The 16,010-nt window shown below is 38.5% G+C and overlaps 2 protein-coding genes across 8 annotated transcripts in view; both read left to right on the top strand.

Annotated features, from left to right (window-relative positions):
• The window catches only part of FRMD5 (FERM domain containing 5), a 348,168-nt gene that overhangs the window by 133,587 nt on the left and 198,571 nt on the right, over window positions 1-16,010 (top strand). The gene's annotated exons all lie outside the window — the stretch shown is intronic.
• LOC119238565 (RNA polymerase II subunit A C-terminal domain phosphatase SSU72-like) lies at window positions 1,421-2,901 on the top strand. The gene has a single exon (XM_037502382.2). It carries the CDS (start codon window positions 1,512-1,514, stop codon window positions 2,094-2,096), a length of 585 nt encoding a protein of 194 aa, XP_037358279.1. The 5' UTR covers window positions 1,421-1,511; the 3' UTR covers window positions 2,097-2,901.

Below are 16,010 nucleotides of genomic sequence, written 5' to 3'. Positions count from 1 at the left end.
GCGCCATGCGGGACCCTCCTCTGGTGGCCGGGGAGCAGCCGGGGATCGAACCGGCGCTGCAGAGGCTGCGGGCAGCTTTGCAACCCAGCGCTCAACCGCTGCGCCACAGGGGAGGCCCCCCAATGTAATTCTTAACAGATATTTTTAAGAAATTGAAGAGGGAACATGTCCAAACTCATTTTATGAGACCAGAATTACCTTGATACCAAAATGAGACAAAAACACCACAAAAAAAGATAACTTTCAAGCCTACATCCCTGCTGGATATAGACACAGAAATCCCCAATAAAATACCAGTAAACTGAGTCTAGCCTTCCATTTAAAGGATTGTACAGCATGAACAACTGGGATTTATCTGTGGGATACAAGGACGGTGCAACGTACAAAAATCACATGTAATGTACTGCTGTAACACAATACAGGGAACAAATTACATGATTGTCCCCACAGGTGTGGAAAAGGTGTTTGATAAAATTCAATGTCTTTATTTTACGACATACACAAAATATCTGAAAATGTATTAAAGACTTAAACATACGACCAGAAACTGCAATTCCTGGGGGGGTCTGGGGGAGAAGGGGGAAGCAGGGGAGAAGATGGTGACATTAGTTTTGACAATGATTTCATGATATGATACTAAAAGTACAGGCATCAAAATCAAAAATAGACAAGTGGGACCACATCAAATCAAAACCTTTTGCACAACAAAGGAAACACCAGCAGAGTTAAAGGCAAATGTATGAAATGGTAGAAAGTATTTGCAAGCCATATATATCCAATAAGAGATTAATCTCCAAAATACATCAGAAACTCCTATAACTCATAACAGCAAAGCACTAATAACCCAATTTAAAATGGGTCAAGGACTTAAATAGACATTTCCCCAAAGAAGGGCCAACAGGTACATGGGAAAAAAGAAAAAAAAAAGTTTAACATCACAAATCATCTGGGAAATGTAAATCAAAAAAGAAGATACACCTCTCACCAGTCAGGATAACTGTTACCAAAACAAGACATCAAGTGTTGGTGAGAATGTGGAAACACCATGTACTGTTGATGGGAATGCAACATGGCACAGCCACTGTGGAAAATATATGGAGGTGTCTTGGAAATTAAAATTGGAACTACAGTATGATTCAGTAGTCCTACTTCTGAGAATTTATTCAAAATTGAAATAAGAATCTCAAAGAATTCTTACCATTTCTGTGTGCATTACAGCACTATTGCCATCTCTATGCTATGAAAGTAATCTAAATGCTCGTGAGGCACACGATGTGACTCTCTGGTTACCTGTTTGCATCAGCTGTGACCCTCCCTGCCCAGACTCTGGGTTCTCCAGGAGGCCACCTGCATCGGCTTGCTGCGTGCGTGCGTCTTGACGTGCTACGTAGCACATGCCACTTCTGAGTCATGACTTCCGGCTGCCTCAGCCGCCATCTTGTTCACTCAGAAGTGCGGCGGCTGGGTCAGAATCCTTAGCGAGCTAGTGGCTTCGACGGTGTGGAGCCACCATGCCCTCCTCGTCGCTGCGGGTGGCAGTAGTGTGCTCCAGTAACCAGAACCAGAGCATGGAGGCGCACTACATCCTCAGCAAGCAAGGATTCAGCGTCCGGTCCTTTGGAACAGGGACTCACGTGAAGCTGCCAGGGCCAGCACCTGACAAGCCAAATATTTACGATTTCAAAACTACGTATGATCAGATGTACAACGATCTTCTCAGGAAAGACAAAGACCTCTACACGCAGAATGGCATCTTACATATGTTGGATCGAAATAAGAGAATCAAGCCCCGGCCCGAAAGGTTCCAGAACTGCAAAGATCTGTTCGATCTGATCCTTACCTGTGAGGAGAGAGTGTATGACCAGGTGGTGGAAGACCTGAATTTCAGAGAAGAGGAGACGTGCCAGCCAGTGCATGTGATCAACGTGGACATCCAGGATAACCTCGAGGAGGCCGCCGCGGGGGCGTTTCTCATCTGTGAACTCTGCCAGGGCATCCAGCACAGCGAGGACATGGAGAACGAGATCGAGGATTTGCTGCAAGAGTTGGAGAAGAAGAGCGGACGGGACTTCCTGCACACAGTCTGTTTCTACTGACTGGGTTAGCTGAGGCCGTCTTAGCTTCCTGTTACTATCCCCCCCCCCCCCGCCTTGTTTTTACTTTTAGGCATTATGCTGGTGGAAGGTAGTTTTACCCAAATAAACTCTACATGTGAAACGATAAGTTAAGCATAACTGTTATAGGCATGTGCAAGTTCTCTATTCCACTTTCTCTTATGATTGGGATATTGATCTTAAGGTGTTTTTCCTTTAACCCAAAAAGCAAAATGGCTAGAGTACATTCCCTCCATTCATGTGCTTTTGCTCTCCGCCTCACCCTCAGCTCCCAGCTCCATCCTGGCTGGAATGTACAATCCTGAATACAAGGGGACTGTACCTTACTAGGAAGGAACTTGCAATTATCCACTAAAGTGTTACTGCTATTAAATAAATGTCCATCAACAGATGAATGGATAAATACAAATAATGGGATGTTCTTCAGACTTTAAAAAGGAAATTCTGCAGTGCACCCTACATAATATGGATGAACTTTGAAGACATTATGCTAAGTGAAATAGACAAGTCACAGAAATACAAATACAGCATAACTCCACTTACATGAGGTATCTAAAACAATGAAATCCATAGACTCAAAAGAGTGGAGAGATGGTTCCAGGGGCTGAAGGAAAGGCGAATGGGGAGTTACAAATTAATGGCCATAAAGTTGCATTATGCAATTGAGTATATTCTAGAGATCTGCTATACAACATTGTATCTTTAGACAACAGTACAGTATTGTACAGGTAAAAATTTAAGAGGATAGATTTCATGTTAAGTTGCCTTACAATAAAATTTGAAAGGATAAAAGTGGTAGTGTTTTTGTAATGTGTACTACAGTAAAGGAAAGGAGAGATAAAAATTTTTTAAGACTAGGCAGTATAAAATGATGCAAAGAGCTAACAGAGCAGTACTTCATCGGTAATGTGATTAGACAAAGTTCAAGACTTGTTCACAAAGTTCAGAAATTAAAATATTTCAAGGAGCATAATAAGGATAGTAAAATACAAAACAATATCAAAATTAACAATAGGAACTAACATTTATTTGGCATATTTTATGGATTAAACTCTGATGAATGGATCATTCCTGGCACTGGCAACCTTATTTTTGAAGTTCTCATAGTAAATAGTTTCGGTTTTGCAGACCGTGTGCATTTTCATTGGCATATTATTCTTTGTTTTTTGTTTGTTCTATAGCTTTGTTTTGTTTTCACAACCTTTAAAAAATGGTAAATTTTCTTAGCCTGAGGGCTATACAAAAACAGCCTGCAGGCTGATTTTGTGCTGGGCCTGTCTACCCCTAGTCTAGATTTTGAGTTTTAGATTTCAGCACAAGACTAAATAAAATTCAAACCAGCTGTATATCCCTGAAAAGTATGGAGAAAAGGGCAGCAACACATGTGAGTTGAGAAGTAATTGTCAAATTGCCATGGCTTTTGTTCCATAGAAAGAATGACATAACATTAAAGAAATAATTCAAAACCATTTGCCACCTTAGCACTATAACCAAGTTCATATTACTTCCCAGTCCTGGCCTTCATGCAGCATATTTTAAGGACACTAATTTTTCAGCATGTAAAAATAACTACAGCATTCCTATTTTTAAAATCTCATTATCATTTTTTATAATCTAATAGAATGTTAAAAAATTAATCAGTTGGATTCCAGTCATGCAGTTTCATCAGGGCTGTTGCTGCTTTTTTCCTTCTCTAATCACATAATATTTGAGCAGTATTTTTGAGCCAAAAACAGCAAAGTGAGAATAGCATTCCAAAGGAGGAGGGGGCAGAAGTGTGTGGGGGAAAAAAAAAAACTTGTGAGAATTATGACAGAAAGATGATGGGGTAGGTAGGATAGAATTGTCAAATGGTGCATTTTATACCTAAATATTTAAGATGTTGTTCAGACTTTTGGCCTTCAGTATCACTCTTGTCTTGTTTTTGTTAGAATTAAGTTTTCTCTAAGACTAGTGCTGTTTGAACTTCATTACCATCCTTCCTTGTCTCCCGTTCTCAGCAATTCTCTGTAACTATGATAAGGTTCTATCTCCCTTCTTATATCTTTTCATTTTCCCATTATCCTTCCCAAGTACTTGAACGTATATATGAATAGAAATACATTTTATGAAAGTAGAGAAAAAACCTCACTGACACCACTATATTGTGATCTGGTGTCCTGAGGTGTCCTGAGACTCTCAGTCCTTGAAGTCACAGCTGTTTTCATAATTGAAGAGTTGCTTACCTCTCTTATTTTCTTGAATTAATACATATCTCACAAATTTCTCACTTTTAATTTCCTTATGATAGCTATTAATAGATGAAACTCACATAATCAGAAGTGATTTTGACTCTTCAGTCGTTTTTACCAGTGTAAATGGATTTTGAGCCCCAAAGTTTTGAGAATGACTAATGTATACTATGCTCAAAATCTAAACAGGAGAGGTTATAATAAGGTATAAACTTTCAGCTATAAGATCAATAAGGTCTAAAGAACTAATGTAAAGCATGATGACTATAGTTGAGAACACTGCATTGTATATGAAATTTGCTAAGGTAGTAGAATTAAATGTTCCCACCAAACAAAACAAATGAAATATGTTTGGGTGATGGATGTGGTGATGGATGTGTTCATTATCTAGTTGGGGAATCCCTCTTCAGTGTATACCTTTATTAAATCACCATGATGTCTACTTTAAATATTTTAAACTTTTGTATGTCAATTTTATCTCAGTAAAGCTATGATTAAAACATTATATCTCAATTTTGGGGAGAGAACAAACTCCTTAAAGTATAAGGTAGTTGGAATTAATAAGTGTAGAGATACTGAGAATCCAGAGGGAAGGATAACTTAGTAATTGTGATTTCCATGCCAGTGGTAGAAAAGGTCCATTAGAAGTTGGCACCAAATCTGTTAAAGGCTTCCTAGAGCAGGTAACCACTGAACCACTGATTTGGAAGATTGGAATGAATACACTATTGCTAGATAAAGAACTGTGGTCGGAGGCATTCTCAAAACAGTAGGAGCAGAGACATGCAAGTGAAGGGTGTGATGTGTACAAGTAAACACAAGCAGGTCTGAGTTGCTGAGTGGTAGGATGGGTCTCAGGGAGGAATGGAGCTGAGGCTAGCGAGATGGCAGGGGCCAGATCTTGAGAGACATTTTTGACCTTTTCAGAGTTTGGATTCCATCCTGAACTGGAAAGGACATGCCTCCCTCAATCTCCCTTCCCTCTCCCCTTCCCCCTCTCCTTCCCCCCCCACCTCACCCATATTTAGTTTTATTGCTTTTTTCTATATTTAAAGGATTGTTTATTACAATAATATTAATTAGTGTCAGGTTAACTTCTGAACATTTCACATATTTCAGTACATGACATCTAGCCTTAATTTACGTATGAGAAAATGAAAGCTCAGGAGTTAAGGATATATAGCTATATAGAGGATGAAGTGATATTTTTTGGCCAAGCTTGAAATCAACACTCTTGGCCATTATGCTTAGCACCTCTCAGGGCTAAAGGAAAGGAAAAGGGTAAAGGTCTGAGAAGTGAGCACCTCATTACAAAATTTCTGAAAAATGAAGACTCACTCTGTGAATGGGCGGAAAACAATTGAATTGTGTATTATATTTATTTATTTTAAATTTTATTTTATATATATTTTACATCGTTCTCCCTTTTTGTACAATGCATGCTCTCTCCTTTCAGGTATAGTCCCCGCAAAATTCCCATCACCAGTTCACTGGTGCACCGTCACCATAGTCCCTTGTGTAAGAACACATTCCCTCCCCTGTTTTGATCCCTCTCCCCCCTCACCCGCTGAGTGTCTCTGATTAATAGTTACTTGTTAATTGTTTTTTAATTTATTATAATTATTTTTTCCTAGTCCCTTATTTGGTTCCATTGTATATTTTAAGGGGGACAATTTTCTCATTCTGTGAGTGGTAGCTCAGTAAAGTAAGATCCTATGTGTGATGCATAGAGCTTTTATAGACACAACTCAAATAATAACTTTAAGTCTCTAATTTACATTCTTGCAAATAAAGCCCTCCTGTTAACATTTGTTGGTAGACAGCAAATGGGCTGTTAATAGGCTTCTGTGAAAAGAACCCATTACAATAAATGCAAATTCAGGTTATCAGGCATATGTGTAAATTAGGTCACAGCATTCTATTTGGTTATATGTAGAAAGTCAAAGATTTCCACAGCTAAGGTATATAAAATAAGCTTCTTTTATATCATGACTTAATTTTGTCTGTTTACTTTTCTACCACTAACCTTACAGTATATTTGCTGCTCTTTGATGTTTAAATATGAATTTCTTTTGCTTTAAAATCAAGTGCTTAATGTCTTTTATAAATGTCTACTTGTAAATATTGGTTTCTCCTAGGCTCTGTGATACCTTGAAAAAAGTGTTGGGAAAATAAGCCTTGGTTTATAATATTACTCCCAACTGAAAAACATTTTTTTTAAGTTTATGTATGATCTTTTTTAGGAAGACATTTAGCTTTATTATTCTGTAAAACAGAATTTAACCATAGCTTTTAAAACACAGTAATAAGCCTAATAGGAAAGAATTGTGTGGCAAATATTCACCATCCATTTAGTTCTAATAGGCAGTAATGATGATGTGTTTTCTTGTTAAAGCTAATGAATGTAAAAAGTATTTCAATTTTTTTTAAAGGGTAAATTGAGAGCTGCTTGAGCTAAGCAGGATACATAGTTAAGGAAGAATGACAGGCAACCAGTAAATAGTGAAAAAATGAACAAATCTTTAAACTATCAACACAGTATTAAATGACAAAACATTACCAACTCTGAATCTTTTCTTTTTTTTTTTCCCCAGCCATTTAAATCCAATGGAGAGTTTCTTACAACTAGCACATTTTCTCTTTAAGAAATTCGTTTTCTAGAAATGAATTTCATTTTCTGGGCCTTTGAAATAATTTGAATAATAGGTTCTTAGCTACTGTGTATGGTTCTAATTTAAGAGTTCTGGGGGCATTATTCATAATAGTCCAAATGTCCATCAAATAAGAAATGGATAAAATGTGGTATATCCATACAATGGAATTTTTTTGGCAATGAGGAAATACATTGTAACATGAATGATCCTTGAGAAAAATGATAAGTTGAGAGAAACCAGTCACAAAAAAAACACTCTATTGAATGATTCCATTTATATGAAATATCCAGAATAGGTGAATTAATGGCTAAAGTAGATTAATGGTTGTCTAGGGTTGAAGGAGAAGGAAATTGGGAAATGCTGCTAGTGTAGGGCTTGTTTTTAGAATGATGAAAATGCTCTAAAATTGTGGCAAAGATTACACAACCCAAACCCACCATATACTTTAATAAGGAAATTATATATTATATGTTATCTCAATAAAGCTGTTCCCCCATCCTCAATATTTAAATAACTTGAATACTGAAAAGTTTGAAAATGTATGTTGTGAGTATAGGTCAAAGACTAAAAGATTATATTGTACAAAATATCTCTGATCAAAACTATTCTAAGAAACTGCTTGAAAATTTGAATAGGATTTTTTCTTAGAAGGTGAAAATATGCTATATCTTGTGGCCATTTTATTAACATTTATTCATTCATTCTTTCTATAGAAACATACTCTGACAGAGTTCATTCTCTACTGACCAGACAAGGTCTCAGACAAGCACTGTTGCCGGTGATGAGTCAAGAGGACATTAAGGCTGGCTATATTCTCCAGGCTATATTTATGTTAGGGCAAATGACTTGAGAATATTGAATCCAATGATTCAGGCACAAAGAGGGTTTTCTTGCTGATTGTCAATATTTCTTTGGATAACTGAAGGAAAATATCCCAAACATAACTGCTAAAACTCTCTTTGCTTTTTCCTGTATCCCAGGGTAGGATTGTAGACAATGCTTTTGCTCCTAAATCAGTCATCTCCTTTTATTCATGTCCCTTCATTCCTTTTAGTTTTCCAAGCATTGGACCAAAAGGTTGTGACACGTAAGCTTTTCTGATTTGTTCACTCTTTGAGGCACATATAGGGGACAGTGTCTTTGTCCGATTTCTTTTCTAAGTGATCTCCAATGAGTGAGTGAGACACTCAGTACAACTCTGGCCATGCATTTGATTAGTGGGGTGGGTAGCCTGTGGACTGGAAAACCTTCTGAATTCTAATGAAGTAATTTTGAGCCCTTATTTCTTTGCTCTGTAGGTCAGAATGAAGGTTGACTTGGGAGTTCCTAAAAAGATTCTCATCAAACAAACAAACACTTTTTATTCCAAGCGATGTCTCTTCTTTTCCTTTTCCTTTCAAAGAGTAGTCTCTTTGTGAGCTCATTTCCTTACCCTGATTCTTCATAACCATTTCAACTTTCATTTTTGTTGACTTGCAGTAACTGTTTGTTAGAATTATCATCATCATCATCATCATCATCATCAATTGAGGACCTCCTTTATCCCAAAATCTTTAGTCCTCATCTTCCTTGATTTCTCCTTGGTAACACTCCTGACCACTCCCTCCTTCTCAGAACTCTTTTTTTCCTTTGATTGGAACTCAACAGATGCTTTTTCAAAAACAAAATGTTGATTTGTATGTTTGGTTTTCATTTTATTGTTGTTGAGGTGGCATTGATATATAACACTTTATATTCTAGGGCAGTAGATCCACACCTCCATAGATGTATGTCACCATACACACCATGGCTACCATCAAAGCACCCATAGACTATGAGTACTCTTACCCCCCTTTGTTCCCATACTTACTCCCTCTTACCTTCTAGTAGCCTTAGTTCTATAGTCATTTCTAGTACTTGTTTTGGTTTAGTTTTATCTGTTCATTTGTTCATTTGTTTTTTTTCTGTTCATTTGTTCCTCATGTAAGTGAAATTATTTGTATTTCTGTTTCTGACTAACTTCACTAGGCATATTCCTTCCCAGTTCCATCCATGTTGTTGCAAAAGTTTCATCTTTTTTATAGCTGAGTAGTATTCCATCATGTATATCTACCATAACTGATGCTTATTTGCTTCAGCTACATTTTCTTGCACTGAAACCTGCTGATCCATCTTTGTCTCTTGCAATGAACAATATATTTCTCTCCTCCCTGAACTGGAGTATTCTCTCAAGGCTCTATATGTTGGTTCTCCAACCAACTGCATCTGGTTTATATTTAATCCTTGTGGTTCAGGGTAGTGGAGTGTTTCCAAGAGGTTAAAGATACCTTCAGAGAATGGATAATGGTACTGAATGTACTGCCCAGCCATTAAGTTTACATTTCTTGTTTGATGGATATTTGGACTATTATGAATAATACAAAACTCTCGGAACCACACACAGTAGCTAAAAACCTGTTCAAATTATTTCAAGTGTGAGGTGGCATTTCCCATAGAAATTGACAAGTTAGTAGGGCAGAACTTTGTAACTCTGCAGCTAAACCCTTAAACCATGGCTTTCTAGCCTTTAGAGGACTCACAATCACTAAGGGTAATGACTTGAAATATATTTCTGAACTCTCTCCAAAGCTATGATTCAGACTCTCTTTAAGTAGGGTCCAGGAGTCTACAGAAAAAAAAAACAACAGCAAAAAAAAATAAACACAACAGAAAACCACAAGTAATTCTGATGCAGTTGGTTCAGGCATCATTCTTAAATGACACAGTACCACAATTCCCACTATTTATAGGCTAACTCCCTAGAGAATTAGGAATTAATAATAATTTTCAAAATATAGTGTAAGTTGCCTAGGACCTGAAATATGTCTACTTCTGAAATAATGGTAGTACTTACCACCTTTTATTTGTTCATTCTCAACTTAGGAACAAATATATTCATTGTTATTCTTTTTAAAAAATATTTATTTATTTATGCATACAAGATCTGGGGTACAGGCCAGAGGTGTGAGGGGTGAGAGGATTCACCAGAGACAGAGTGGGGAGCAGAACATGCAGATCTACTGAAATACACTGCTGAGGGGAGCAGCGGGCGAGTCAGGAGAGGTCTGTTGCACCATGTGGGTAGCTCCCTGGCCAAGGATCGAACTCATGCTGCAGTGGCTGCGGATAGCTTCATAGGTTGTGTCTTAACCCCTTGCACCACCAGGGAAGCCCCATTGCTATTCATTATAGTGAAGATGTAAAAGAAGCATGTACACCAGTTCTCACTGTTTTTTCTGTCATAGGAGTTTCTGAATCATCTATAAGAGCCCTGAAATCAATAATCACCCAGGAGAATTAACAACAAGAGATAAATAGTAAGTAGATTAGTTAATGAGGTTATGGTGTTAGTGTTCTTTCACATTGTTTAAGATACTCCACTTTCCTACAGTTGTGGGGAAACATATATGTCTTCTTATACTTTGACTTGATTTAATTTGATTTCATACACCACATGCTGTTCTTAAACTTTTCTCTGTTCCCCTTCTTGGAGGAATGCCCCACAGAATTATGTGAGTAACTACCCAGCCACAAATTTATCTTCTCCAGCTTACCATTGCAAGGTCTGAAAAATTAGTTTATTTATAACTGCAGGAGCTAGTTCTCTTGTCTAGACCCATTAGCCTAGCAAGTCAGAAAGGGCCAGAAAAACCAGGTAGACTCACACTTCGAAGTCAAGGCTGCCTATAGCTCACATCTCCTTGGGAAGTGACATCTCGCACAGTATCTTATTGACATGATTATTGCTTTTCTTTTGTTACAAGAGAGCTTGGGTGCATGTGAGGTCACTAAGATTAATAATGTAAGAGTGTTTTTTTAGTTCAAATGATTAACTTGTTGACAGCTTGTATTCTCCAACATTGTCCTAGAAGAAACCACAGGTAAGGTATGTGCTCCATCATTAGTGACTTTAGTGCGGCTAGGAGTGCTTTGATACACTGTAATTATTTCTAGTCCTGTGGATTCCATTTACTGCTGAAACAATGGGGATGTCTGGGATTCAAAATTGTGATTAAGGAGGTGTCACATGTAGTTAGGGTGACTGGATTTCAACTCTAGCCCTCCATCTTTTAAAATGAAAGACTTTTGAGTATGTTCTAATGCTGATTGTACTGTGGCTAGGCACAGAGATTACGTTTTTTTTTTCCCCCAGAGTGTTAGTTAAATAATTAAATCACTAAGAGAAAAAACAAGAATTGCTTGTTTGGTTAAATTCACACAATGTTATCTTTCTAGATATTGTGGAACTCTTCTGTAGGGTTGCTTAGAATTGTTTCTAATGCCAGACGTTGTTTTAAGCCCCAAACCACCCCAGGTCTGACCTCTCTGTGGTAGTTGGAAGTAGATAACAAAAGATAATGCTTTTGTATCTTGGATACGAGTAGGCCTGGGGAAAAAAAAAATGCATTTCTCTTAAGGGAGTCAGGACATCAAGCCTATTTTGAGGAAAGAAAAATGAAATAGCGGTATGAGTCAAAATAGGAGCCAAGAATCCCAAACTTGTTTCTTCCTCCCATTCTCTAGAATTGAGGAGTGCAATTTCCCCATTTTTTAAAATACTTTCTTTTGGTAGTATTTCTTAAATCATGTGATGGGAAGTCATGTATGTCAGAGAAATTTGGCCCCACAGGGGAAGTCATGGTAGATGGTTTCAGTTTGCTACTCAAAATGTGGTCCATGGATCAGCAGCTGCTGCATCACCTGGGAGCTTGTTAGGCTCCATAATCTCAGGCCCCCCACCAGAACTACTAAATCAGAATTTGTGTTTTAACAAGATCCCCAGGTGATCTGCCTGCATGTTAAAAGTTGAGAAGCACCGGCATATAGAATTATGGCTATTTATTTTACTTGTCACAAGCACACTATTTTCCAACCTCTTGTGATCATTAAAATGGCTGTGAACTTGTTAGAACTTACTAGAACTACAACATATTGGGTGAGGGTGGTGTTTATATGTGGGGGTGATTGGCTTCTATGCAGAAGCCATGTAATACCCAGCATAAAGCTTGTGATAATGTTCTATGGTGTCGACGAGTTCTTGTCTCATGTCACAAAAATTGAGGACATGGACTGCAAGGAGTGAGTTTTAGAGAGTTTATTTAGCAATAGGTAGCTGACAGCTCCCTACAGTGACAGGGAAGGGGCACCTGAAAACAAGTACCCTTTCCCCTGAAGCTGTGCAACAGTGATACTGCCCTTAAACTGAGAACCTGAAAGACAATGTTATCATCTTTTGGTATCTGACTACTGACTGTCCTGCTCTACTTTTTTACAAGTGTAGGAGTTTGAAAAAAGTTCATCTTTGCTATAAATATAAATAGTTGATCTTAGAAAATTTTATTTTTTAAAAGTTTTGGCATGAAATTTGTGGTTTGAAAAAGGTAATAACTATTTTTGCTTGATTCACATGCCTAATTATTCTAAAACATGCTATTTAAAGGAATTAAATGAATGTTAAAAAAATGTAGGAAGTAGTTGTGACATAGAGTAACAGTTGTGACAGGTCACTTTAGGAGACATCAGAGGTGTAAAGTGACCATTGGTAAGAAAACGTGCTTTTGCAGGTGGGGTTCAACTCTGTGGGTAAAAGGAGACCCATGACTCTAGCTGAAGCTACCTCCTACATTGCTTTTCTGCTAATGTGTCCTTTTGTGGAAAATAAACTTTCTGTTCAGTGTAGAGTCACATGACCAGGGACTGTCATGTAGGCATTGATCCTTAGATTTTTTTTTTTTATTTTGTTTGCTTTTTTGTGGCTCTGAACTTTTGGGAGTGTGGCATTTCTTTTCTAGTTGCTTCAGGCATCTATCTTTTGCTGATGCATGCACCACAGGGTCAGGCCAGGTCTGTGTTATTGCGGGTACTTTAAGAAGATGACATTTTACGTCAGGATGCAATACATGTGTCAATCAGGGCCATTCCTCAACTCCTGCAGCATAAGGACTGACTGAGTTTGCCATGATTTCATGCAAATATTTGAGAAGTTAAAATGAGTGTATGAAGCAGTTTGTCAGGCTGTTGGAAGAAAACAAGAACAAGTTGAAATCACTTGTTTGGGAGGAATATTTTGGCTTGGTTTCTCTGAAGTTGGGTAAACATAATTTGTTCGTGCACCCATCTGGGCACACAGTAGTCGTCCTGCCCACAGAAGGAATTTGCACACATTTTAGAAAAGTTACTAGTCTGAATCTCCAGGATGTGGATAGTTCCCATGTGTTTGTATAAATTCTCATACACAGTATTGAAGGCAGAACCTCTCCCTGGGCTCCCTGGTGTCTGCTCTGACAGCACCTTCTACTTCCAAAGTTACTGTAGTTATCAGACTGCTGGGTATTCAGCTTGTTTGCCTGACCTGGACACTTTGAAAGCCATGATGTTCTAAGGGTTTAATTGTGACCCAGAGTAAGCCTTATTGTTTAAAATGCATACCTGACGTCTCTTGAGGGCACAATTGCAGAAGGAAAATGAGACTTAGAATATTTCACCAAGGCTATAGTTGCTACCAGATGAGAACAGCTATTCTGATTTCTCTCATCAAAACTGGCTAGGTGGAGTTCACACTATCAGAAGTATCCCTTTATTTCAGAGAACAAAGTGGTTTTATTGGACCTCTGTTCTCTAGCAAGCTTTTATGAAGAGAAAATATCCCATGCCCCATAAACTCAAATGATAGCTGTCTGTTTTTGTTAACACTATATGAATTGATTATTATTAGTAAATCTATAAATAATCCTTTCTTTTTTTTTTTAAAGATTTATTTATTCATACAAGCACTGGGTACAGTCAGAAGTGCAGGAGGGTGAGAGAATTCACCAGAGCAGGGATCGAACCGGTGCTGCAGAGGCTGCAGGCAGCTTCGCAGCCCAGCGCTCAACTGCTGTGCCACCAGGGGAGGCCCAATAATCCTTTCTTTATATCAATTCTCTATCTTTTGACTTTTGACACTACCATGCTTTCCATTCCTTCCAAAATAGATCCCTCTCTTGGTTGTCTGAAGCACAGCAAGCATTAAATGAGGGGGGGAGTCACTCATCATTCCTCCCCCTTGCTGCCTCTTTTCTTGCTTCTGGCATTTCCCAGGGAGTAGTGGACTTGTGTGACAGCTGGAACACACAGTGGTCACTATCTGCACTGTGACTTGAAGAACACATTTGTGGTTTATGAAGTGGGTTGGCCAAGGACTGCCCTCTCATAAATTACCCTCTGGATTATCCTAAGTGAAGTGAGTCAGAAGAAGAAAGCTGAATACTTAGAGAGACTCTAGAGAAACCAAACAAAGTTTCAGAGAAAGACAAAGTTTAAAACCAACCCTTGAAAACTGACTATAGATTTGAGGTATCCAGGAAGAGGGGAGGGGAAAGAACAGGTGAAAGGAGAAAGACGGGGGAAGGAGAGCACAGTGGACTATGGTGGAGGACTATGGGTGCTTTGGTGGTGGTAAAACTATAGTGACCACACCTGAGGGGAGAAATGTAAAATAATGATACATCATGAATTTAAAAATTTAAAAAAAAAAATTCCCTTCTACAAAATTTAGTTTGAAGAAACATGCTACTAGATTGATCTTCAGAAACATATTGGGGAATTGCTTCATTGTTTTTAAGGTGTACATACAGGAGAGGTGCTACATATATGATCAAATAGATCAACTTGTTAGAATGTTGACCACCGTTTACTTTCACATTTATGGATGGCATGTAGGTTTACGCTAATGGCATGCACCATTTACTCTCACATTATGGATGGCAAAACAGCCTTCCTGGAGTCTGTTTTTGATTAGGGTGGCTATCAAAGCCAGGTCATCCCCTCTCGGGGCTGCCTCTGTGTGTAGCCTACAGTTAGATGTGGGCTAAGTTAAGAAGATATAAGGCAGTTCCTGTAGTGGATTTCCACTTGGCCATGCCAGGAGGGAACAGGTAGCTGAACTCTGAGAAACCTCCAGAACTTTGCTGTGTAAGGCGGGGAGTGGGGAGTGAAAGGAGGGAGCATGCATTTGAAAAAGAGGTTCAGAATTTAATGAAAGTCAGAAAATGAGTAAGAGAGAACATGAGGCATGGTGAATCAAAGCCTTGTTCAACAATATCTAATGGGTTCTTTATTAGATTGAAGCTCAAGGGTCAGTCTTAAAATCATGCCAGAGAGTTTAGGGAAACTCTTGGATTCTTGTTATTTCTAGAGTCCTAGGCCTGTCTCTTAGAAATTCTGATTCAGCAGGTCAGAGAGGGGTGTCTGCAGTCTCTGTGATTACAAGTATTCCAGGTGAATCTTATGGTTGGGTAATTTGGGGAAACACTGTGCTGTTAGACTGGATTTATTTTGTTAGATGAGACTGTTTGCCAGTTCCCTAAGGGACCAGTGATACATAGTGAATGTCTGAATCAGGGAAATGCTAAATCCACGCACATAATAATTCTATTGATGCTTCCAACAGAGGCCATTGCTATGTGTCCCTCAATCAATTTTCCTAGAACTGTTTATCAGCCCAATTGAAATTTGCTAGATGAACTTGGTCTGATTAAAGAGATGGAAAGTGGCTTCTCTGTATTCATTATCCCTTTGTCTTCCAAAATGTCTTTTAGAATAAGATGTACATATATCAGCAACTCTGAGTGAATATTAGCTACATAATAAAACTGGAAAAAATAAACTTTGGATATACATTACAGGCATAACAGTTTTATTTTTTCTAAGGATTTATTTATTTATGCATACAAGAACTGGGGTACAGGCCAGAGGTGTGGGGGGGGGGATGAGAGGATTCACCAGAAACGAAGTGGGGAACAGAACAGGCGGATTGACTGAAGTACACTGCTGAGGGGAGCAGCGGGTGACTCAGGAGAGGTCTGCTGCGCCATGTGGGTTGCTCCCTGGCCGGCTGGAATTCGAATTCGTGCTGCAGTGGCTGTGGATAGCTTCATAGGTTGTGAACTAACCCTTGCGCCACCAGGGAGGCCCAGCATAACACTTAAATATGCGTAGCCTAAAATAGTTTG

This window comes from Talpa occidentalis, unplaced genomic scaffold, assembly GCF_014898055.3.
Source record: "Talpa occidentalis isolate TD23 unplaced genomic scaffold, MPIMG_talOcc4v2.1 talOcc4.11, whole genome shotgun sequence".
Classification (NCBI taxonomy): domain Eukaryota; kingdom Metazoa; phylum Chordata; class Mammalia; order Eulipotyphla; family Talpidae; genus Talpa; species Talpa occidentalis.
Note: the sequence above shows the minus strand (reverse complement) of the source record. Positions and strands in the feature narration are given on the sequence as shown.